The sequence below is a fragment of the Esox lucius genome, chromosome 11 (assembly GCF_011004845.1).
Source record: "Esox lucius isolate fEsoLuc1 chromosome 11, fEsoLuc1.pri, whole genome shotgun sequence".
Classification (NCBI taxonomy): Eukaryota; Metazoa; Chordata; class Actinopteri; order Esociformes; family Esocidae; genus Esox; species Esox lucius.
Window position 1 is genome coordinate 54,379,947 of NC_047579.1, and position 23,759 is coordinate 54,403,705.

General features: G+C 41.3%; 2 protein-coding genes across 6 annotated transcripts in view; one reads left to right on the forward strand and one right to left on the reverse strand.

Annotated features, from left to right (window-relative positions):
• Window positions 1-853: 853 nt before the first annotated feature.
• Window positions 854-12,712, forward strand: c11h16orf89 (chromosome 11 C16orf89 homolog). Of its 3 annotated transcripts, none has more exons than XM_010904531.4 (8): window positions 854-1,210; window positions 1,412-1,777; window positions 6,183-6,335; window positions 8,310-8,460; window positions 9,554-9,671; window positions 10,011-10,173; window positions 10,552-10,689; window positions 10,945-12,712. In XM_010904531.4, exons 2-8 carry the CDS (start codon window positions 1,603-1,605, stop codon window positions 11,052-11,054), a joined length of 1,008 nt encoding a protein of 335 aa, XP_010902833.1. In that variant the 5' UTR covers window positions 854-1,210; window positions 1,412-1,602; the 3' UTR covers window positions 11,055-12,712. The 3 variants fall into 3 exon arrangements, with proteins under 3 accessions (XP_010902833.1, XP_019906616.1, XP_010902832.1); XM_020051057.3 differs by having other exon boundaries at window positions 854-1,072; XM_010904530.4 differs by having other exon boundaries at window positions 854-1,777.
• A 610-nt stretch (window positions 12,713-13,322) lies between these two features.
• The window catches only part of flr (fleer), a 30,196-nt gene continuing 19,759 nt past the window's right edge, over window positions 13,323-23,759 (reverse strand). For all 3 annotated transcript variants that reach the window (XM_020051051.2, XM_034295663.1, XM_013136168.3), the window contains exons 16-19: window positions 22,886-22,989; window positions 21,983-22,061; window positions 15,480-15,609; window positions 13,323-14,127 (exon numbers count right to left, since the gene is read on the reverse strand). In XM_020051051.2, coding sequence (XP_019906610.1) covers window positions 13,991-14,127; window positions 15,480-15,609; window positions 21,983-22,061; window positions 22,886-22,989 — 450 coding nt within the window. In that variant the 3' untranslated portion in view covers window positions 13,323-13,990. The remainder of the gene's footprint in view (window positions 14,128-15,479; window positions 15,610-21,982; window positions 22,062-22,885; window positions 22,990-23,759) is intronic.

Here is a 23,759-nt window from a genome sequence, read left to right on the forward strand (position 1 = left end):
GTTCAATGACAATAAAGTTGAATCTAATCTAAATCTAATCATGTTTCCCCCGAACAGCTTCCTATTAATTTGTGAAGCAGACCCTCATGCCAAATTGAATCTAAAGATTTAAAATCAACCAAGCATGAGAAGACCTTCATTTTGTTTATCAACTAGGGTGGGCAGGTTCTATGGTATTTTGATGAGAAGGGAATTTGACATTTGTTCAGGATGTTTTCAAAAAGGAATTGTCGGAGTCTGCTTTCGATCATAATGTAAATGATTTTCCCAAGGTAACTGTTTACATAGTTATTAAGGTCACATTTGAATCTGTGTTTGGAGTGATCAGACCTGCAAGAAGCCAGAGCTGATTATGGTGAAGAGTTTAAAGGCTTATTTGAATTTGTGGTTTGTGAATCTCAGTATACCAAAACCACAGACCTTTTTGGTTTGGAGTCTTTGTTTGGATTTTGTCTTGTAGTTCTTTCGGCGTGATTGGTGAATCAAGTGGTTTCTGGTTGTCTTTACTGTTTTATAGATTATGTAAACTATGTATTTGTTTTATTGTGTTTTGTTATAGGGCCAATGGGGTTGGAGAAGTGGTTTATTTCCAATGCTAGAACGCTTTAACACGTTTTCCAATTTTCCCAGAAGTGGTTTGATTCTATACAACAATGCTTTGCAAAAGAACAATTAAACAAAACAAAGGCAACGATAGTAAACATAATATAACGGTCCCGGCCGGAAGTGACCATCCCGCTTCGTGTTTTATGTGTCCTGGGTTTGTCATGTCCTTGTTTGGTCTTTCCTGTTCTCGTTTCAGTTCATTCCTTTCACCTGTGTTTAGCCCCCACCTGTTTCTTTTCTGCTTGTTAATCTGTGTATTTAAATTCCTCCTGCCCGTGTTTCTTGTCGGTCATTGTATTGTTATTGAGGCGTGTCGGTGTTAAGGCTCTGCTGTATGTTGTAGTGTCACGTTCCGGGTTCCTGTCGCCATATATTCTGTAGTGCACGGCACTCTGTTTTGTTTTCCTTTTTGTTTCCATGAAAAGTTCCTTCCTGCACCCCTGCGCTTGCCTCCGTCCATCCATGGGTCGTTACACATTACACACACAACGAATGTCAGATAATAACAACATTTTAAATATTATATTAGTTGTCGTTAAAAATGTTACAAAGTCGTATAACAACGTTACATGTGTTAATGTGCAAAACGTAGAAATATAAACAGGTTATTAACCCCTTTGCCTTTCTCTATCACACTCTATTGACCTTCTCGGTTTTTCATTTTACTCAATTAACAGTAATTTCTCCATCAGGCAAATATTCATTTAACCTACCCTAAAACATTGAATTACCTTATCCCTAAAAGCCTTTACACACGAACGATATGTAACGACCACATTTTTTACCTTTAAAATCTAATTCCCAGCTTCTCAAAACTCCAGAGGCTATCGAGGCACGTGACAGACCGCGGAGCGCTTCCTCACTTTCCATATCCATGCGATTTGATGTAAAAGTGCGTGGTCCTTTGCACACTCACTTCAAACTAGGGCCCGTCAACAGTCGCATTCAAGGCTTCGCATAGGTTTGATATTGACTTTCTATCACCTCTACAAAGGCATGAATAGGTTTGTAGTAGTCGCGTTGATCACGCTCGTTTTCTCCCACACCGCAACGGCCCATGAGGAGGTCATCGATGTGATACTAGCCAGCCTTGCCAAAAGCGCATCTTTCCTGGAGCAAGAGCACCGCAACATCAATCTAGACGGAGTTGTAGGTTACATTATGCTGCAGGGTGAGTAGAAAAACCCTGATTCTGCCTGCATGCTTCCAATTATTGGCAATATGTTTCATGTATGGCTGAATTATATCGCTAACCACTCGTTACTGTGTCCCGCCTCTGAAATAGGTGCAGGCTGTTTCGATTACATAACCATTGCAATTTAGCATGGCAGTTTTAAACATGTAGGGTGGCTTGGGGTTAAACGCCTCCCTGGGTTAAACGACCCCCGTATTTCTCCCCCAAATCACGGCAAATTTTATTTCCACACATTCCTTGGTTGCCACTATTCTTGTTCATCTGGATTAGATTAGATTCAACTTTGTCATTGAACAGTACAAGTACAGTACAACGAAATGCAGTTCGCGTCTATCCAGAAGTGCAAATACGGGAGGGCATAACATTTATTTTTCTGTCTTTAGTATCAAGTATATATATCAAGTATTAAGTATAATTATATATTATAAGAATTAAGTATATGTATATACAATTAGAATGTATAGGTGGGAATTAATGCAAAGGAATTACAAGGCAATTCGAAATGTGCAGTGGAAAATTCACAAAATTGGCATGCAGTGGCAGTTCTAAATGTGCTGTGAGGGCAAGTTTAAGGTGCAGGTCGGTATGTGCAAATGAAATACAGGAATATCAGCAATGACACGTAAACTGAAAAATCTTATTAGACTAGTCCAGTAGTGCAGCGGGTGGGTATAGTCAGTGATGGGGATTCAGAGTTCATCAGGCTAACAGTAGATGGAAATAAACTGTTCCTGAGCCTGCTGCTGCAGGAACGAAGAGACCTGAACTGCCTGCCTGATGGTAGGAGGGCAAACAGTTTGTGGCCTGGATGTGAAGGGTCCCTGGTGATGTAGAAAATGTAATGCCACAAAAACGATTTTGACATAAGTTGATCTAATTTTTTTTCATTTAGAAAAACATTGTCATGTGATGTGATGAAGTTAGACCTCAAGTTAGTCCTTCAATAGGAAGGCCTTAGGATAAGTAATCCACTTGTTCAGAGGGGGGAAATGACATAGTTTGGCATTTGATTAAGTTGTATAATAAAATATAACCATTCTGCCCAATATTCTTTTTCCAAATGTATTTGTCTGACTATAGTCTATGTTCATATAGCAATCTGACCAAAAATGGCTTTTTTGAGGGGATGTTTTCCCCAAGTTACCCTAACAGGCTGGAGAAAGCTTTTCTTACTGAGTTTTATTTCTGGATCAGTTAACATTTCAGATATCTCAAGGCTAAATTGTTTCTTAATGTTCAGTGACTTTGTATGGTATGCATTTAGGATATGGCTTCATTATTTATATTATAAACATAGAAGCAAAGTAGTGTGTAATCTGCCACCACCTTTGTCAAACCGGATGTTTGGGTAGTTAATTTTCCAAGGCTGTCACCCCAGGCACCCACTTTTAAACTGACATAGTGGTGTTTGGGGCGGTGTTAGGAGTTGTCACTGCACACAGAAGCTTAGTAAACATGCATAAACGACCCCAGGGGTGTGTACATGAGGATTCCAACACACAGACCAGCACACAGTGTTCAGGAGACCCCAGCCGTACCTGGAACCTTCTGCCCCTCTGACAACACAGACTGCAATTTAACATGCTACACATAATGTTGGCGCACATTTTGTTTGGTCGTCAATTAACGCGTGGCATCGTTGTAGATATGTGTTTTGTACAAACAATTGCCAAGGAATAACTTGTTGTCCAAGAGTTCAAAATGAAAGTTGGATATGACAATCCATTTAAGTAAACAGCAACACAATCAAACAAAACCAATAGTTCCTCTTGATCCTACCATGTTATCAGACACGTAACCACGGTCCAAAAAAACTGTGACCTGGCTGTGCGCAACACAGCTGACCCAATTAGGCCACATTTAAATATACTTTTCCCACTCCCAGCACCACACGCTGGTTGCCAATGAAATGGCTCCAACACATACTGTGCACATGGACACAGCATTGAACTGTACCGCTGTAGCATGGGTGTGCTTGGTTCAATGTACCGCTGTAGCATGGGTGTGCTTGGTTCAATGTACCGCTGTAGCATGGGTGTGCTTGGTTCAATGTACCGCTGTAGCATGGGTGTGCTTGGTTCAATGTACCGCTGTAGCATGGGTGTGCTTGGTTCAATGTACCGCTGTAGCATGGGTGTGCTTGGTTCAATGTACCGCTGTAGCATGGGTGTGCTTGGTTCAATGTACCGCTGTAGCATGGGTGTGCTTGGTTCAATGTACCGCTGTAGCATGGGTGTGCTTGGTTCAATGTACCGCTGTAGCATGGGTGTGCTTGGTTCAATGTACCGCTGTAGCATGGGTGTGCTTGGTTCAATGTACCGCTGTAGCATGGGTGTGCTTGGTTCAATGTACCGCTGTAGCATGGGTGTGCTTGGTTCAATGTACCGCTGTAGCATGGGTGTGCTTGGTTCAATGTACCGCTGTAGCATGGGTGTGCTTGGTTCAATGTACCGCTGTAGCATGGGTGTGCTTGGTTCAATGTACCGCTGTAGCATGGGTGTGCTTGGTTCAATGTACCGCTGTAGCATGGGTGTGCTTGGTTCAATGTACCGCTGTAGCATGGGTGTGCTTGGTTCAATGTACCGCTGTAGCATGGGTGTGCTTGGTTCAATGTACCGCTGTAGCATGGGTGTGCTTGGTTCAATGTACCGCTGTAGCATGGGTGTGCTTGGTTCAATGTACCGCTGTAGCATGGGTGTGCTTGGTTCAATGTACCGCTGTAGCATGGGTGTGCTTGGTTCAATGTACCGCTGTAGCATGGGTGTGCTTGGTTCAATGTACCGCTGTAGCATGGGTGTGCTTGGTTCAATGTACCGCTGTAGCATGGGTGTGCTTGGTTCAATGTACCGCTGTAGCATGGGTGTGCTTGGTTCAATGTACCGCTGTAGCATGGGTGTGCTTGGTTCAATGTACCGCTGTAGCATGGGTGTGCTTGGTTCAATGTACCGCTGTAGCATGGGTGTGCTTGGTTCAATGTACCGCTGTAGCATGGGTGTGCTTGGTTCAATGTACCGCTGTAGCATGGGTGTGCTTGGTTCAATGTACCGCTGTAGCATGGGTGTGCTTGGTTCAATGTACCGCTGTAGCATGGGTGTGCTTGGTTCAATGTACCGCTGTAGCATGGGTGTGCTTGGTTCACAGCTTGGCATTTTCTGTTACCTTTTTCACATTTAGATCCCCAAAATGTTCCATATTTTGGTGAAAGCCTTTAAAAAAGTGTTTATTTCCAAACTGTTGGTTTATTTCAGTGCACAGTGTGTGTGGAGTACTGTTCAGATTAAGTCAGTATTACAATGTTGGTACTGTTCAGATTAAGTCAGTATTACAATGTTGGTAGTGTTCAGATTACACATTTATCCCCATAGTGTTAAACATAGAATTCCTACTGCTGTAATCCCTTAACCAATGGAACCTTTTGTGGGTGTTGTTTTAACGCTATGGTGTATTTTTCTTTTTGGATCAATAGCGTTACCACCTGCAACTGTATTTTGTAGCGACATTGTCATTGTTTTTTTTTTTTTCAATTTGTTGAAGCAATCTGAAGAGATTTCACCCCATTTTTCCTTAAGCTCCCACTACAAGTTGGATTGGCTTGATGGGCACTTCTTACATACCATACGGTCAAGCTGCTCCCATAACAGATCAATAGAGTTGGGATCTGGTGACTGTGCTGGTCACCCCATTACAGACAGAATACCAGCTGACTTATTCTTCCCTAAATAGTTCTTGCATATTTTAGACCTGTGCTTTGGGTCATTGTCCTGTTCTAGGAGGAAACTGGCTCCAATCCAGTGCCGTCCACAGGGTATGGCATGGCGTGGCAAAATGGAGTGATAGCCTTCCTTCTGCAAGATCCCTTTAACCCTGTACAACTCTCCCACTTTACCACCACCAAAGATTTGTCTGTCCATAGCACTTTTTCCAATCTTCCACTGTCTACTGTCTGTGTTCTTTTGCCCATCTTAATCAGTCTGAGATATGGCTTTCTCTTTGCAAATCTGCCTAGAATGCCAGCATCCTCGAGTCGCCTCTTCACTATTGACGTTGAGACTGGTGTTTTGTGGGTACTATTCAATGAAGCTGTGAGTTGAAGACCTCTGAAAACAAGGGGACCCCAAACATTTGAATGGTAGTCAGTTTCTCGGCTCCTATGCTCTTCAGCCGTCTGTCACCTGGTATTCTCCGCCAGCCACCCATGGTTATGCCAGCCAGGGCAGCTGCTACATCATGCCTAGTCTCAGAACTGCTACGTTAGAGGACTCTACTCTCCTCTTAATGTTAGAATCCTAGTATATATCCACACTTCTATTCACCAGTGTCATTTGATGTTCTATACTTCTATATCATGTACAAGTGTGACTAACCTGAACGTTTCCACCAGCGGAGCTAAAGGAGGCAGTGAGAGCCTGGCCCCACACCGACCCCCTGAGCTGGTCTCAAAGGACCACCACAGTCTCCCTGGTCAAGAGGTTGGGTCAGAGCCTGGCCAAGGCTGTCACAGAGCTGAAGCAGACTGACCCCAAATACTACAAAGGTACATTATCTCATCTAGTCTGGTCTCATCTAGTTTGGTCTGGGTTGAGTGGGGCAAGTTGGTAGGTAGTTAGTTTGAATCTGTAGGTTGGTTAGCAGGCAAGTAGGTAGGTACCAGGGTTTCTGTTAGCTGGCTATAGCTTTCTTTTGGCAGATAAAATAAATACAAATCTGGTGAAATTGTTTGCCGTTGTGCCTTAAAAAACCGGCATGCCTTGTTCCGCCGGCCGCGGATGATGATGATGATGATGATAATAATAATAATAATAATAATAATAATGGATGGATTCGAACCAGGGTCTCCCAGGTGACAGACTGTCTTTAACCACTACACCACTAAGCTATATGCCTGCAGAGGTGTGATGTTGGTATACTTCTACATTAGCTAACATCCAAACCTACAACTGGTTTAATAGGTTGCTATGCTACATTCAACGCGTTAAATTAGAAATCGTTTACTGTAGATGGCTAGCTAATAGCTATACATTAATGAAAACAATGACTCCATTCACTTCATGGCTGGTTCATTGCTTTAGAAAACAATGACAGTTGAATAGCCAACCACTACGCTATGTAAGCTACGAGGAAATCGAAAGCATTGGCTGAATGTCAAATTGCCTATCATGTACTACAAGTATGTATTTCAGGGATGATTGTGGAGTATGTATTTCAGGGATGATTGTGGAGTTCGTACTGCTTTCTATATCGTAATCTAGTATGCCAGTATTGGGACCGATTGGGAAATGCCACCTGGTCAGAAAATTATCGACATTAGATCATTTTGTCATGCATCAACATCACGCCAAGTTTTAATATTTAGCTAGATATTTAGCCACTAATCATTGCCTTAAACTAACGTTTCTTATTAATTGTACTTCCAGGACAAATAGCATCTATGAATTTTATAGCTTTTGACACTGGCCGTTTTAACAGCTTATTAACCAGTAATAAGCTTCCTAGTTTCGTATCTTACTAATTGGAATAATCCTAAGAATTGAGCATTTGCTAGCGAGACTGAACAACAAACTTTACACTGACAAAACTATTTCATTTCATGGCACAAAAACGTTCCTTTTTCTTTCATTCATGAATGACATTGATACAATAACTATCAATATAGGTGACGATAACTGAAATTTTTTCATCAAGTGAAAAGACGAAAGAATCGTGGAAACCCCTCTTTTACAGCGTAAGGGGTAAAAGAGGTTTATATTACCCCAAAAAGCATGCACGGATGCGTACTTCAAAAATCCACCAGAAATAGTCGTAGTATAACCGTAAAGTTTTATTTTAGGCTTACTATAACACACCTACTGAAGCTTGAGGCCAGTGAAGTTTGTCTATCCTGAACAAATCCTAATGCATACCATGTTTTGTCCATGGCGAGGATCGAACACTGGTTGCCCACATGGCAGTCTGCGTCTCTAACCACTACACTATTTAACAAGGGGTAGTCAGTCATTCACTCAGCCAGTCGGTCACTACAATCAAGACAACCGTGAGTAAAGTTTATGGACGAAGAGACCCTTGGAAACATGTAAAATGTTAAAATGCCTGTATTAGTAGCGTCCATGTGGCTTACATTGAAAAATAGGAAAGAAGCCATAACAGGCTTGGTTATGAGTAAGACATTAGAGATACCATGTCCAAATAGCTAATACATTTGATATTTATTGGGAACGGTGGTTCAGAACAATTCTGAGTGAGTGTTTTTAGCCTCTACAGACGTTTGTACCCATTAGCCTTTAGCTGGCTCTAGTCCCAGACATCTTTTGTGTCTGCCCCGGAGTGTTTTCAGGTCTAAAAGTTGTTGAGCTTGGAATGTTTTAGTGTAGCAGAGATGGTGTTATTGAAGCATGCATTACGAGATCACGCGCTTGTTTGTTTTAATGGTGCTGGTTAGTATTAAATAGAATTCATATACTTTTAATTTGTTTCTGATTAAGTACTGTCCTGGTTCTATCCATCATGGCAGAATTTGAGCCTCTCTTGACCTGGACCTTCTGGTCGGTCCCTCATGAGTGGAGCAGCACAGACCCATCTCTGGTCTACTCCTCTGGCGGCTCCATGGAGTGTTACGACGAGGCCCAGGGGGACAAGTGTATGACTCTGCTCCTGGGGACATGGTACACACACACATTAAACACACACCACAGTACCAACAAGTGTTAAATTGATTACAACTCATGAAGTACTGGCCCCCTTCAAAAAAGAAAAACTATGAGTCATATTTTGGCCTCACATATCAGGGGGTTGCTGTTTACTTTTATTTCAGCACAATCATTACTCAAAACCCAAAATATATAAATATTTCAGGAATATGATTTTTCTAAAAAAGTTTTCTGCCCTTCAACAGGTCTTCAATTGGATTTTAGTCCAGAGACTTAGATGGACATTGTAAAAGATTGGTTTTGTGTTCGTGCAATGATTTCAGTGATGATTATGATGAATGCTTGGGTTCCTTGTTTTGTCTCAATCTCCTTGCCGGCAACCAGGTTTGGGCTGAAATATTTTTGTATTTCCTGGAGATCATTCTGAGATCAAGAGCCCCTGGACCTCTAGTAGAAAAACAGCCCAAAGCATCAACAATCCGCCATATTTTCCTTTGGGTATAAGCAGCTTTCCCTTGTCCTCCTTTTGTTGCCAAATGGTGTTCATGGCCAAATTGTTAAATCTGTCATTTGAGCAGAACATTCGATTCCAGTTGTAGTTCCTATAACGTTTGGCAAAGTTCCGTTGCTGCAATTTGTGGGTTGGACTCAGTAAGGGCTCCTTTCGTGCAACCTTTCAAAAGCTTGTTGACTTGGAGGTAGAATCTAACAGTTGGTTTTGAGACTGGACTGCCCCAAGATTCCACTAGAATGTGTTGTTCTGAAGCTGTTACGCTTGTATTCTTCTATCTCTCCCTCATGAGATGACAGCTATTTGGTTTTACCAAATTTGATGGATGCAAAAGGGATTTCAAACGCGTGTACCTTTTTATTTTAAATGTTCATTTGGGGTGCCAATACTTTTGAACCAATCAAACAGAGTAAATCATACTACTCAATAAAAAGGTTTGGGTTTGACAAAATATTACCCCAAAAATATGACTCATTGTTTGCGTTGTTCATTTTTCGCATTCCCTTTTGAGTCATTTCATGAAGGATGACAATACTACTTGAGTTGACTGTATATTTTCCATTGGCCATTTTGCTGATGAGCTCTGCCTGTTGTCAGGAAGAACAACGGGACTCCGTGTATTGTGACCAAGATGTGTCGTGACACCATGACAAGGTTTGGATGTCCATACTACTCACTGTCCCACCAGCTGCTGTACTTCATGATCGGCGCTAATGTAAGACACACACACACACACACACACACACGTAAGTCACACACCTATACACATGCACACACAAAAGTAGATACACACACGCAAATATACACAGGCACACGCACGCAAAGATACACGCACGCAAAGATACACGCACGCAAAGATACACACACGCAAAGATACACACACGCAAAGATACACACACGCAAAGATACACACACGCAAAGATACACACACTCAAAGATACACACCAAATGTTTTCCAGCCTTACTTTCTGTTTCCCATTTTTCACTCCCACTCTCTCTTCCTGCCTCCCCTCTCTCCCTGCCTCCCCTCTCTTCCTGCCTCCTCTCTCCCCAGAGAGGTTGTTCTGCCATGCTGAAAGGGGATATTCGTGCGTCGCGTTCTAACCTAACAGAGAGACAGTACCAGAGGATCTTCTGCTCCAACATGATGAAGGGAAACATGGACATTGTCCAGAAAAGCTTTAGTGGGAACACCCAGGATATCTTCATTGAAAACAGTCAGTAATGGCTGGCTCCTTATTCCCTTAATAGAGAACTAATGACCAGAGCTCTAATCATCACATATTAAAACAGTTAATTTTGACATCAATTGCACATCCAATCAAAATGTACCGCTTTTAACCCAACCACGTGGAATTATACACTATTACTAGCACAAAATCTAAATTTAAGTATTCGTTATTACCAAGAACCTATACATGTTTTACATTATTAGATAACCAAGAACCAATAAATGTTTAACGTTATTAGATAATCATAAATTATAAATGTTTAACGTTATTAGATAATAAAGAACTTATAGATGTAAAGCCTTCATTTATTAGTTATAGTTAATCTGAATTGGAACTATATTTTAACATCCTGTCTGTCAACAGTACTGCTTTGTGGATTGGCTGGCTTCTCTGACTTCTTCAAAGTTGATTGGCTGCAGCATATTCTAAGGCTGCAGGATCAGGATGTGGGATGCTTCAAACTCCGCAGAAGAGTGAAGAGGAGAGAGAGAATTTTGAATGGTGTGTAACATGGTCCATGAAATCACACACACACTACACAAGTAACATAAATTCTAACAGCATTCTATGTTTTCCCCTAAACCTAACCCCTGACACGGAAATGTTCCCTAGTGGTGACCTTCCAAATAACCTTCTGGGGACCGGTTCATTTTAGGTTTTAGTATCTTTGTGGACACCAGGTCTCCATATGTACCCACTGACCTGGGTCGTGCCCACAGGCCATCCTTTACACCTGTTGACTGTTTCTCTCTCCAGACGGTTGTTCCAGCCACCTGACAGGTGTGTCTGTGGGTGCTCTGGGGGGATACCTGAACTACTACCTGACTGAGCAAGATATCACCAAGAGACCCCTGACCTTGATGTGAACCCCTCTCCTGGATGCTCCATTAGGACTGTTTCCAGATAGCACCCCATGGTCTGGGGAGAGGGAGTACAGACTGTGAATATGGTGCTATTTGGGACAGTGGATAAAAAACAAGGCTGTTTAAAAGTGGATTTCTTTCTCATTCTTTTACATCACAAAAACCTGGTATTTTCACTGTATCCACTGTAGAAATATAAATCTTGAACTTGCATTGAGGATATGTATACACCAGGGGAGGGCAAACCTTTTGGCTTGGACGCATCAGGATTTAGAAATTAAATGGAAGGATACATTTTTGTTATTTGTTAATCATAAATTATTTTCAGGCCAGAAATGGGCAGTAATTAAAACATTTATACAGTATGTCCATTATAATGTCTAAACAATTTCAGTTCAAATGGATGAGCAACTACAAAGTGTTTAAAGGCCTTAATATACAGCTTCAAATCTTCTAGGATATGTTTCTAACAGTTTAGCACACCTGAATTTGGCAGGTTTTTCTGTTCTTCCATGTAGATCCCCTCAAGCTGATTGGATGTGGAATGTCAGTGAACTCTGATCTTCAGGTCTTCCCACAGAGGTTCAATGGTGTTCAGACTTTATCTGGGCCACTGAACAACATTGACAGACTGGTCCCAAAGCCACTCCAGCATTGTCTTGAAGGTGTGCTGTGGGTCATTGTTGGGCTGAAAGATGAATCTCCACACAGTCTGAGGTCCTGTGTGCAATAGATCAGGTTTTCTTCAAGGATCTGCACTTTGCTCCATTCACTCATCTCTTATTCCTGACCAGTCTCCCAGTCCCTGACAGGCTTCCCCATAACACAATGCTTCAGCCACCATGCTTCACAGTAGGGATGGTATTAACCAGGTGGTGAATGGGACCTTGTTTTAACCAGATGTAACCCTTGGCATTCAGGCCAAATAGTTACAGACTTAGAAACTGAAGCTCATTTAGTGTGATCTTTGGGTTCTTGATCACCTTCCTAATGTCCTTCTTGCCTGGTTCGATTGGCTGGACAGTCAGCTCTAGGAAGTCTTGGTGGTTCCAAACTTCACAATTTCCCACTGATGGAACCCACCGGCTTCTAGGCAACCTTTGTTTTAGTAATTACTTTATAACCATCGCCAGATCCAAGCATCAACACTGTTCTCAGTCTGAGGTTTCAGGACATTTCCTTAGACTTCAAGGCTTGGGTTGCTCTAACCTTAGAGGTGTGCCTTGAAATCAAATCAACTCAATTTGATGTCTAGATACATCTCAATAATAAATGGCAAAGGATCTGAATACTCGCATAAGATAATGGTTTTGGAGGAAAGAAAATGTGCAGATTGATGTCAATTTTGTTTTTAACAAAACAAAATGTGGAAAAAGTGAAGTGGTCTGAATATTTTCCAAAGGCGCTGAATATGCAATACAAAATGTTATGAGAAATAAGTTATTTTATGAAGACATTTAATAACACAATATTTACTAAAATAAAGTGTTTAGGCTGTACTGAGCCCCAACTATAAAACTGATACATATGTACATATCTGGTAACAAGATGCCATATACCAGGGTACTGTGTTTCAGGATACCATATACCAGGGTTATATATAAGAGGATAACGTATAGCATGATACCATATAGCAGGACATTGAATACCAGTATACCATGTAGCAGGAAACCATTTACCAAAATACCAAATACGAGGGTGCTGTATACCAAGATATTAAATACCAGGCGACAATCATCCAGATATGAGAAATCACAAATCATTTTGTTCATTTATTATACATTTCTTATTTTGAAAAATCTATGTGGACACAAGAACAGTGACTATCTTTTCAAACAAAGGGTCAAAGTTACCTCATACTCTGTCAAAACAGCATGTCCAAAGTGTCCAAAAACCCTATTCCAGAGATGACACCCTATTCCCTATATAGTGCACTACTTTAGACCAGAGATGACACCCTATTCCCTATATAGTGCACTACTTTAGACCAGAGATGACACCCTATTCCCTATATAGTGCACTACTTTAAACCAGAGATGACACCCTATTCCCTATATAGTGCACTACTTTAGACCTTTAAGTATAGGATAGTGGACTATAATGGGAACAGGTGTCATTTGGGACGGAGTACACTCGTATGGCCATATTCTTATACAACAAAACCTGACAGCTGATCCCTGGGCTCAACAACCCTTCAAATACGGAAGTTATTGATTTGTGTTTTTGTTTAGGGTTATTACTGATTGATTGTGTTCCTCCTTTTATAAATTATGACTACTGTTACTTTAACTATCTGCACTGTCGGGAGTAGGAAAACCAAGCATTTCATTGACTACTGTTACTTTAACTCTCTGTACTGTCGGGAGCAGGAAAACCAAGCATTTCATTGACTACTGTTACTTTAACTCTCTGTACTGTCGGGAGCAGGAAAACCAAGCATTTCATTGACTACTGTTACTTTAACTCTCTGTACTGTCGGGAGCAGGAAAACCAAGCATTTCATTGACTACTGTTACTTTAACTCTCTGCACTGTCGGGAGCAGGAAAACCAAGCATTTCATTGACTACTGTTACTTTAACTCTCTGCACTGTCGGGAGTAGGAAAACCAAGCATTTCATTGACTATTGTTACTTTAACTATCTGCACTGTCGGGAGTAGGAAAACCAAGCATTTCATTGCCATAACTTGTTATTGCAAATGACGAATAAACCCTTTGAATCCTTTGAGTTAATAAGGGGGGGAGGGGGGGGGGGTGAGAGTGTGTGAGAGAGAGAGAGACCGGTCCAAAGCATGGTAAACAGCTGTCAAAACAACATATAACATCAACTGACAAACGGAATATACTTTAATAAATGGAATGTGGTGCATGTACAGACTTCAGGTTGTGTATAGGGATGTCAGTCTTTACTGTAGGACACTGGTTCTGACCATGCAGACATCAGTCATTCCAGCCAATGACCTCGTAGAAGAGCGCTTTGAGAAGACGAGATTCGTAGGTGACCGTGTTTTTACCAATGTGCATCCTGTCCTCTTCCAGGGGCTGCTCTATTATGGCTGGCTCAGTCTTCCCATACACTGCATGGAGGGAGGTGGGGAGGGGGAGAGTAGGAGGTGGGGAGGTTCGGAGGGAGGTGGGGAAGGGGAGAGTAGGAGGTGGGGAGGGAGCAAAATATGCCAAGCAATTATGTAAAGAAAATGAAGCCTTTAGAAGTAAATGTCAAAACGTACATTATATTTTGCAAGAATCAATGGTAATTGTCATGAACAGGTACACCGGCACCTGGAGTTGGTATTTTTTATAGATTTGGACATATTGACATGTAATATTTACTTCAAAATGACTGACAGATATTATACCTAACAGTCATTTGGAATCACCACAAATGCAATTTTATAGAGCAGGAAAAAGTACACCCCCAGCTTCAGTAGCTGGTTTTCCCCAATGCACAGCCCACTTCAATTCCCCCATAGCATTCCAAAATAGTTTGGATCTGGGCCACATTCATTCTATTTTAGCCATTCTGTTGCTGCTGCGTTTTGGATTATTTTCCTGTTGCAAGGTCCATGTTGGCATCAGCATTTATATTCTCCCAAATAAAATTTTGTACAATTTTAAATTAATGTTTAACTAAATGATGCCAAGTTGGCCAAGCTCTGATTCAGCAAAGCAGCCCCAAACCAAAATGCTTTACAGTTTGTATGAAGTTCTTCTGTTCAAAGGCTTTGAGTCATCTGGCATGGCAGTCAAACAACTCCCCCTTTGACTCATCTGTCCAGAGCACAATGTTCCAGTAGTTTTGGTCTTTACCCAGGTCTGGCCTTGCAAGTCATGTCTTGATATTGTTTTTTGAAAGCAGTCTTGTTTGTGCAGTCTCTGCCAGTTGACTCGTGGCAAGAGAGGCCGATAGATCCTTTGGAGTTACCCTAGGGTTCTTAAAAAGTTATGGGGATTTTTTTGGTCAGCTCTTGGGATAAATTTGGTAGAATGCCAGTGGTCTGGAATTTTCTCCATTTGGAGATAATCTGTCAGACAGTGGAATGATGTACTTATAATTGCTAACAAATGGCTTTGTAACCCTTCCCAGACACATGGGCATCAATAATCTTTGTTCTAAGGGCATAGGTCTTATGATCTCGGTGTACATCACCAGACACCCTATATGGTTAAGAGCAAACCAGACCAAGTTACTAAACATTTTATTCCTTTGGAAGTAGAATTCCCTTTTAAGAAGTCACAATTAACCATTAGATTCCTTAAGAATGATGGTTATGGGTTCTCTACCTAAAACGGAATGTGAACTTGATCCTGCAGACTCAATTTATGTTTCAGTCAGTAGATTTTTTTTGTTTCTTGCTTTGACTCCTGAAACCAAGTTAAAAAAGATGGACACCTTGCAGGCCTTCCTTTTTGTCAGTGTGTTCCTTACCTTCACAGTGCTCCAGGAACTGAATACACTCCTGAATGACCGAGTCTCTGAGCATAATCATGTGTTTAGCCATGTTCTCCAACAGAGACAGGAAACATCGCTTAGCGTAGAACCATGTATCTGTTCCCAGCTATGCACGCACACACACACACACACACACACACACACGCAGAGAGAGAATGGGAACTGGTTAGATGATAGAGAATTGTTTTCAGTGTGTGGGAATGAGAAGCCCTTGCTGAAACTAACATTTACTAAAACAAACTGAAACTAATCCTTAACCTGTCTGAGTAGCAGGTTAGACCCAGGACTATAGAAACAGGTATTAAGGCACAGGACCAGAGAACCAGGACTACCGAACCAGGTATTGAGACCCAGGACCAGGGAAATAGGACTACAGAACCAGGTATTGAGACCCAGGACCAGAGAACCAGGACTACAGAACCAGGTATTGAGACCCAGGACCAGGGAAATAGGACTACAGAACCAGGTATTGAGACCTAGGACCAGGGAAATAGGACTACAGAACCAGGTATTGAGACCCAGGACCAGGGAAATAGGACTACAGAACCAGGTATTGAGACCCAGGACCAGGGAAATAGGACTACAGAACCAGGTATTGAGACCCAGGACCAGGGAAATAGGACTACAGAACCAGGTATTGAGACCCAGGACCAGGGAAATAGGACTACAGAACCAGGTATTGAGACTTGGTTAATTATTTCTGGTTGTAAATAAGCTAGCTCCCCATTGCTATGCAGAATGAATGTCTCATAAATCGCATTTTGAACATTCATAAAATCTATGCCACAAACCCCTCCAGAAATACAAAATAGGGAACCAAAGTGTATTTGTGAAAACAAACTGCAACCTTGGGTCTGTTGTGTGGGTCAGCTGGGTAGCGGAGTGTGTCTGGGTGATTTTAAGAATAACAACCACACTCCAACAGAGGAACTCTGTGTGTTCAGCTGGGCTAAGTGAGTGGATACAGGTGGAGAACTCTGGGCCATGTTTTGGTTGGCGTAAATCAAATCATGGATCAAACACTCTGTAGACTATGATGTAAAGTGTACCTACATGTTATAAGGTTTTCCTATATGTTATATGGTGTTCCTATATGTTATATGGCGTACTTATGTAGTGAGGGGTATTTTAGAGTAGTTTGAAAGGTTTACCACTTAGAATGTTACTGGGGGACGGCTAGGGAAATGAGTGCAAGGGAATGTAACCATAGTGATAAATATAAATAATCTGACTCCATATTGTTAGTAAATAAATGTTGTCATAAATGACCATATGTTGGAAGTCCTTAGTAAAGGTTAGCTACTCCTTTCGTCACCAGCCTTACATTAAAATGGCATGTGTCCCTGGGACCACCCAGACTGTTCAGGGACCCAGAACTCAGGGATGCCCACAATAGCATGTGTCCCTGGGACCACCCAGACTGTTCAGGGACCCAGAACTCAGGGATGCCCACAATAGCATGTGTCCCTGGGACCACCCAGACTGTTCAGGGACCCAGAACTCAGGGATGCCCACAATGGCATGTGTCCCTGGGACCCAGACTGTTCAGAGACCCAGAACTCAGGGATGTCTGGTCACTTCAACTTACGTATGTGTGTGATCAGTAGCCTTAAGAGCTCGAGTGTAAAGATGAACGAGGAGGGCTGTAGTAATCTATATTCCAAAGTAATACAATTTATTGTATATAAGTAATAAAGTTACAAGTAATAAAGTTACAATACAAAATATTGTTACATACCAAGACAATGCTACATCATCCCAACTACCAGAAGAAAAACTATAACAAGAAGGTGTGTTAAGCTTCTGTTAACGATACACTCCTAAATATGACTACAACACAATGTGTTGGGAGGTCTCTTTAACAAGGACAAACTCCTAAATATGACTACAACACAATGTGTTGGGAGGTCTCTTTAACAATGACAAACTCCTAAATATGACTACAACACAATGTGTTGGGAGGTCTCTTTAACGAGGACAAACTCCTAAATATGACTACTACACAATGTGTTGGGAGGTCTCTTTAACAATGACAAACTCCTAAATATGACTACAACACAATGTGTTGGGAGGTCTCTTTAACGAGGACAAACTCCTAAATATGACTACTACACAATGTGTTGGGAGGTCTCTTTAATGAGGACAAACTCCTAAATATGACTACAACACAATGTGTTGGGAGGTCTCTTTAACGAGGACAAACTCCTAAATATGACTACAACACAATGTGTTGGGAGGTCTCTTTAATGAGGACAAACTCCTAAATATGACTACAACACAATGTGTTGGGAGGTCTCTTTAACGAAGACAAACTCCTAAATATGACTACAACACAATGTGTTGGGAGGTCTCTTTAACGAGGACAAACTCCTAAATATGACTACAACACAATGTGTTGGGAGGTCTCTTTAATGAGGACAAACTCCTAAATATGACTACAACACAATGTGTTGGGAGGTCTCTTTAACGAGGACAAACTCCTAAATATGACTACAACACAATGTGTTGGGAGGTCTCTTTAATGAGGACAAACTCCTAAATATGACTACAACACAATGTGTTGGGAGGTCTCTTTAACAAGGACAAACTCCTAAATATGACTACTACACAATGTGTTGGGAGGTCTCTTTAATGAGGACAAACTCCTAAATATGACTACAACACAATGTGTTGGGAGGTCTCTTTAACGAGGACAAACTCCTAAATATGACTACAACACAATGTGTTGGGAGGTCTCTTTAATGAGGACAAACTCCTAAATATGACTACAACACAATGTGTTGGGAGGTCTCTTTAACAATGACAAACTCCTAAATATGACTACAACACAATGTGTTGGGAGGTCTCTTTAACAATGACAAACTCCTAAATATGACTACAACACAATGTGTTGGGAGGTCTCTTTAACAATGACAAACTCCTAAATATGACTACAACACTGTGTTGGGAGGTCTCTTTAACAAGGACAAACTCCTAAATATGACTACAACACAATGTGTTGGGAGGTCTCTTTAACAAGGACAAACTCCTAAATATGACTACAACACAATGTGTTGGGAGGTCTCTTTAATGAGGACAAACTCCTAAATATGACTACAACACAATGTGTTGGGAGGTCTCTTTAACAATGACAAACTCCTAAATATGACTACAACACAATGTGTTGGGAGGTCTCTTTAATGAGGACAAACTCCTAATTATGACTACAACACAATGTGTTGGGAGGTCTCTTTAATGAGGACAAACTCCTAAATATGACTACAACACAATGTGTTGGGAGGTCTCTTTAACAATGACAAACTCCTAAATATGACTACAACACAATGTGTTGGGAGGTCTCTTTAACAATGACAAACTCCTAAATATGACTACAACACAATGTGTTGGGAGGTCTCTTTAACAATGACAAACTCCTAAATATGACTACAACACTGTGTTGGGAGGTCTCTTTAACAAGGACAAACTCCTAAATATGACTACAACACAATGTGTTGGGAGGTCTCTTTAACAAGGACAAACTCCTAAATATGACTACAACACAATGTGTTGGGAGGTCTCTTTAATGAGGACAAACTCCTAAATATGACTACAACACAATGTGTTGGGAGGTCTCTTTAACAATGACAAACTCCTAAATATGACTACAACACAATGTGTTGGGAGGTCTCTTTAACAATGACAAACTCCTAAATATGACTACAACACTGTGTTGGGAGGTCTCTTTAACAAGGACAAACTCCTAAATATGACTACAACACAATGTGTTGGGAGGTCTCTTTAACAAGGACAAACTCCTAAATATGACTACAACACTGTGTTGGGAGGTCTCTTTAACAAGGACAAACTCCTAAATATGACTACAACACAATGTGTTGGGAGGTCTCTTTAACAAGGACAAACTCCTAAATATGACTACAACACAATGTGTTGGGAGGTCTCTTTAACAAGGACAAACTCCTAAATATGACTACAACACAATGTGTTGGGAGGTCTCTTTAACAAGGACAAACTCCTAAATATGACTACTACACAATGTGTTGGGAGGTCTCTTTAACGAGGACAAACTCCTAAATATGACTACAACACAATGTGTTGGGAGGTCTCTTTAACGAGGACAAACTCCTAAATATGACTACAACACAATGTGTTGGGAGGTCTCTTTAATGAGGACAAACTCCTAAATATGACTACAACACAATGTGTTGGGAGGTCTCTTTAACGAGGACAAACTCCTAAATATGACTACAACACAATGTGTTGGGAGGTCTCTTTAACAAGGACAAACTCCTAAATATGACTACTACACAATGTGTTGGGAGGTCTCTTTAATGAGGACAAACTCCTAAATATGACTACAACACAATGTGTTGGGAGGTCTCTTTAACGAGGACAAACTCCTAAATATGACTACAACACAATGTGTTGGGAGGTCTCTTTAATGAGGACAAACTCCTAAATATGACTACAACACAATGTGTTGGGAGGTCTCTTTAACAATGACAAACTCCTAAATATGACTACAACACAATGTGTTGGGAGGTCTCTTTAACAATGACAAACTCCTAAATATGACTACAACACTGTGTTGGGAGGTCTCTTTAACAAGGACAAACTCCTAAATATGACTACAACACAATGTGTTGGGAGGTCTCTTTAACAAGGACAAACTCCTAAATATGACTACAACACAATGTGTTGGGAGGTCTCTTTAATGAGGACAAACTCCTAAATATGACTACAACACAATGTGTTGGGAGGTCTCTTTAACAATGACAAACTCCTAAATATGACTACAACACAATGTGTTGGGAGGTCTCTTTAACAATGACAAACTCCTAAATATGACTACAACACTGTGTTGGGAGGTCTCTTTAACAAGGACAAACTCCTAAATATGACTACAACACAATGTGTTGGGAGGTCTCTTTAACAAGGACAAACTCCTAAATATGACTACAACACTGTGTTGGGAGGTCTCTTTAACAAGGACAAACTCCTAAATATGACTACAACACAATGTGTTGGGAGGTCTCTTTAACAAGGACAAACTCCTAAATATGACTACAACACAATGTGTTGGGAGGTCTCTTTAACAAGGACAAACTCCTAAATATGACTACAACACAATGTGTTGGGAGGTCTCTTTAACAAGGACAAACTCCTAAATATGACTACTACACAATGTGTTGGGAGGTCTCTTTAACGAGGACAAACTCCTAAATATGACTACAACACAATGTGTTGGGAGGTCTCTTTAACGAGGACAAACTCCTAAATATGACTACAACACAATGTGTTGGGAGGTCTCTTTAATGAGGACAAACTCCTAAATATGACTACAACACAATGTGTTGGGAGGTCTCTTTAACGAGGACAAACTCCTAAATATGACTACAACACAATGTGTTGGGAGGTCTCTTTAACAAGGACAAACTCCTAAATATGACTACTACACAATGTGTTGGGAGGTCTCTTTAATGAGGACAAACTCCTAAATATGACTACAACACAATGTGTTGGGAGGTCTCTTTAACGAGGACAAACTCCTAAATATGACTACAACACAATGTGTTGGGAGGTCTCTTTAATGAGGACAAACTCCTAAATATGACTACAACACAATGTGTTGGGAGGTCTCTTTAACAATGACAAACTCCTAAATATGACTACAACACAATGTGTTGGGAGGTCTCTTTAACAATGACAAACTCCTAAATATGACTACAACACTGTGTTGGGAGGTCTCTTTAACAAGGACAAACTCCTAAATATGACTACAACACAATGTGTTGGGAGGTCTCTTTAACAATGACAAACTCCTAAATATGACTACAACACAATGTGTTGGGAGGTCTCTTTAACAATGACAAATTTCTAAATATGACTGCAACACAATGTGTTTGGAGATCTCTTTGACAAACTCAAATAACTTTTTGGAGACATGGCTATTTATCCCAAAATGATGAGGACAGTGTCCTTATGGATAGAGGACGGGTGACTGGAGGAGTAGATGAGGACATAGTGTCCTTATGGACAGAGGAGGGGGGACTTTGTGACAACTGCTGTTGTAAAAAGGGCTTTATAAATACATTTGATTGATTGACTGACTGACAGGAGGAGTAGATGAGGACATAGTGTCCTTATGGACAGAGGAGGGGGGACAGGAGGAGTAGATGAGGACAGTGTCCTTATAGATGGAGGGGGGACAGGAGGAGTAGATGAGGACATACGGTCCTTATGGACAGAGGAGGGGGGACAGGAGGAGTAGATGAGGACATACAGTCCTTATGGACAGAGGAGGGGGGACAGGAGGAGTAGATGAGGACATACGGTCCTTATGGACAGAGGAGGGGGGACAGGAGGAGTAGATGAGGACAGAACTTGTGCCCAAACTGTATGTTAGTGGTAACTTGTTGGACATGTTAGAAACATCCAGAAACACTTTCTTCCTAAAACTTAATAAAGAAAAAATTTCTAACCTTCTTGTTGTAGGGCTCCAGACTCTTGATGACCCGAGTTATTCCAAAGTCATAGTTCCCCTTGGCACAGTACAGGGTCCTGGAAGATAGATATAAACAATATGAATGAAAACCGTACAGGGTCCTGGAAGATAGATATAAACAATATTAATGAAAACAGTACAGGGTCCTGGAAGATAGATAAACAATATGAATGAAAACAGTACAGGGTCCTGGAAGATAGATATTAACAATATTAATGAAAACAGTACAGGGTCCTAGAAGAGAGACAGAAACACGTGGTTAATCTGAATGTTATTGTATAACATTTAGTCTTGACAACATTTGCAACATTACTACCAAATGATGTTGATGTGCAAATATTCCTGACTGATATTTGCCTGCAAGCTCCCCCACATTAAGTCTTATTGGTCGATAGTGGCTGTTCTGCATCAGGTACCCTAAATTACTACCAATTTTCATCTGGATGAGTCCTTGGCTGCCAGAGGAGAAGCATTTCAAGTGTTTTTCACAATTCCCAAAAAGCTGAAAATCCAAAATGGCGAGTTCCAAAGGCAAACAGGCTCCTTTTTCATTTACTCACATTTATTAACCATTCAGATCCCAACAGAATTCTAGACTGCTGCTATAGATTGCTCCTTTTTCATTTACTCAGCTTTATTAAACAAGATAAGCCAAATAAATGTGACAACACCCCTCATACACACATTCTGAGTGTACAGGGTCCTGAAATATAGATAGAATAATACTAATTACATTTACATTACATTTAGCAGATACTCTTATCCATAGCGATTAACTGCAGGGATCAAATTTTATTATATTTTTCATACAGGGGAATCATACCCACAACCCTGGCTTTGCAAGCACCATGCACTTGCCAATGAGAATAGAACTACTCACCCTATAACCAGATTGACGATACAGAGGTGGAAGACCTTCTTATCGGGTTGGTCGTAAGAGATCTGTTCCTCCTCCTTCTCCATCCGCCTCATCAGTTCCTCAGCCTGTGGAGGAGTCGGAAAGTGGTTGTGAGTTTCACACCCAGCCCTCCTGTCCCAGGTTCAGACTTTATGCACACACATCCATTACATCCACACACACACGTCACATGCTGTCACACGCTGTCACACACACATACACACATCACACGCTGTCACACGCTGTCACACACACATACACACGTCACACGCTGTCACACACACATACACAGGTCACACGCTGTCACACACACATACACACGTCACACACTCATACACACGTCACACACTCAAACACAGGTCACAAGCTGTCACACACTCATACACAGGTCACACGCTGTCACACACACATACACACGTCACACGCTGTCACACACACATACACACGTCACACGCTGTCACACACTCATACACACGTCACACGCTGTCACACACTCATACACAGGTCACACGCTGTCACACACACATACACACGTCACACGCTGTCACACACTCATACACAGGTCACACGCTGTCACACACACATACACACGTCACACGCTGTCACACACTCATACACAGGTCACACGCTGTCACACACTCATACACAGGTCACACGCTGTCACACACTCATACACAGGTCACACGCTGTCACACACACATACACACGTCACACGCTGTCACACACTCATACACACGTCACACGCTGTCACACACTCATACACACGTCACACGCTGTCACACACACATACACACGTCACACGCTGTCACACACTCATACACACGTCACACGCTGTCACACACACATACACACGTCA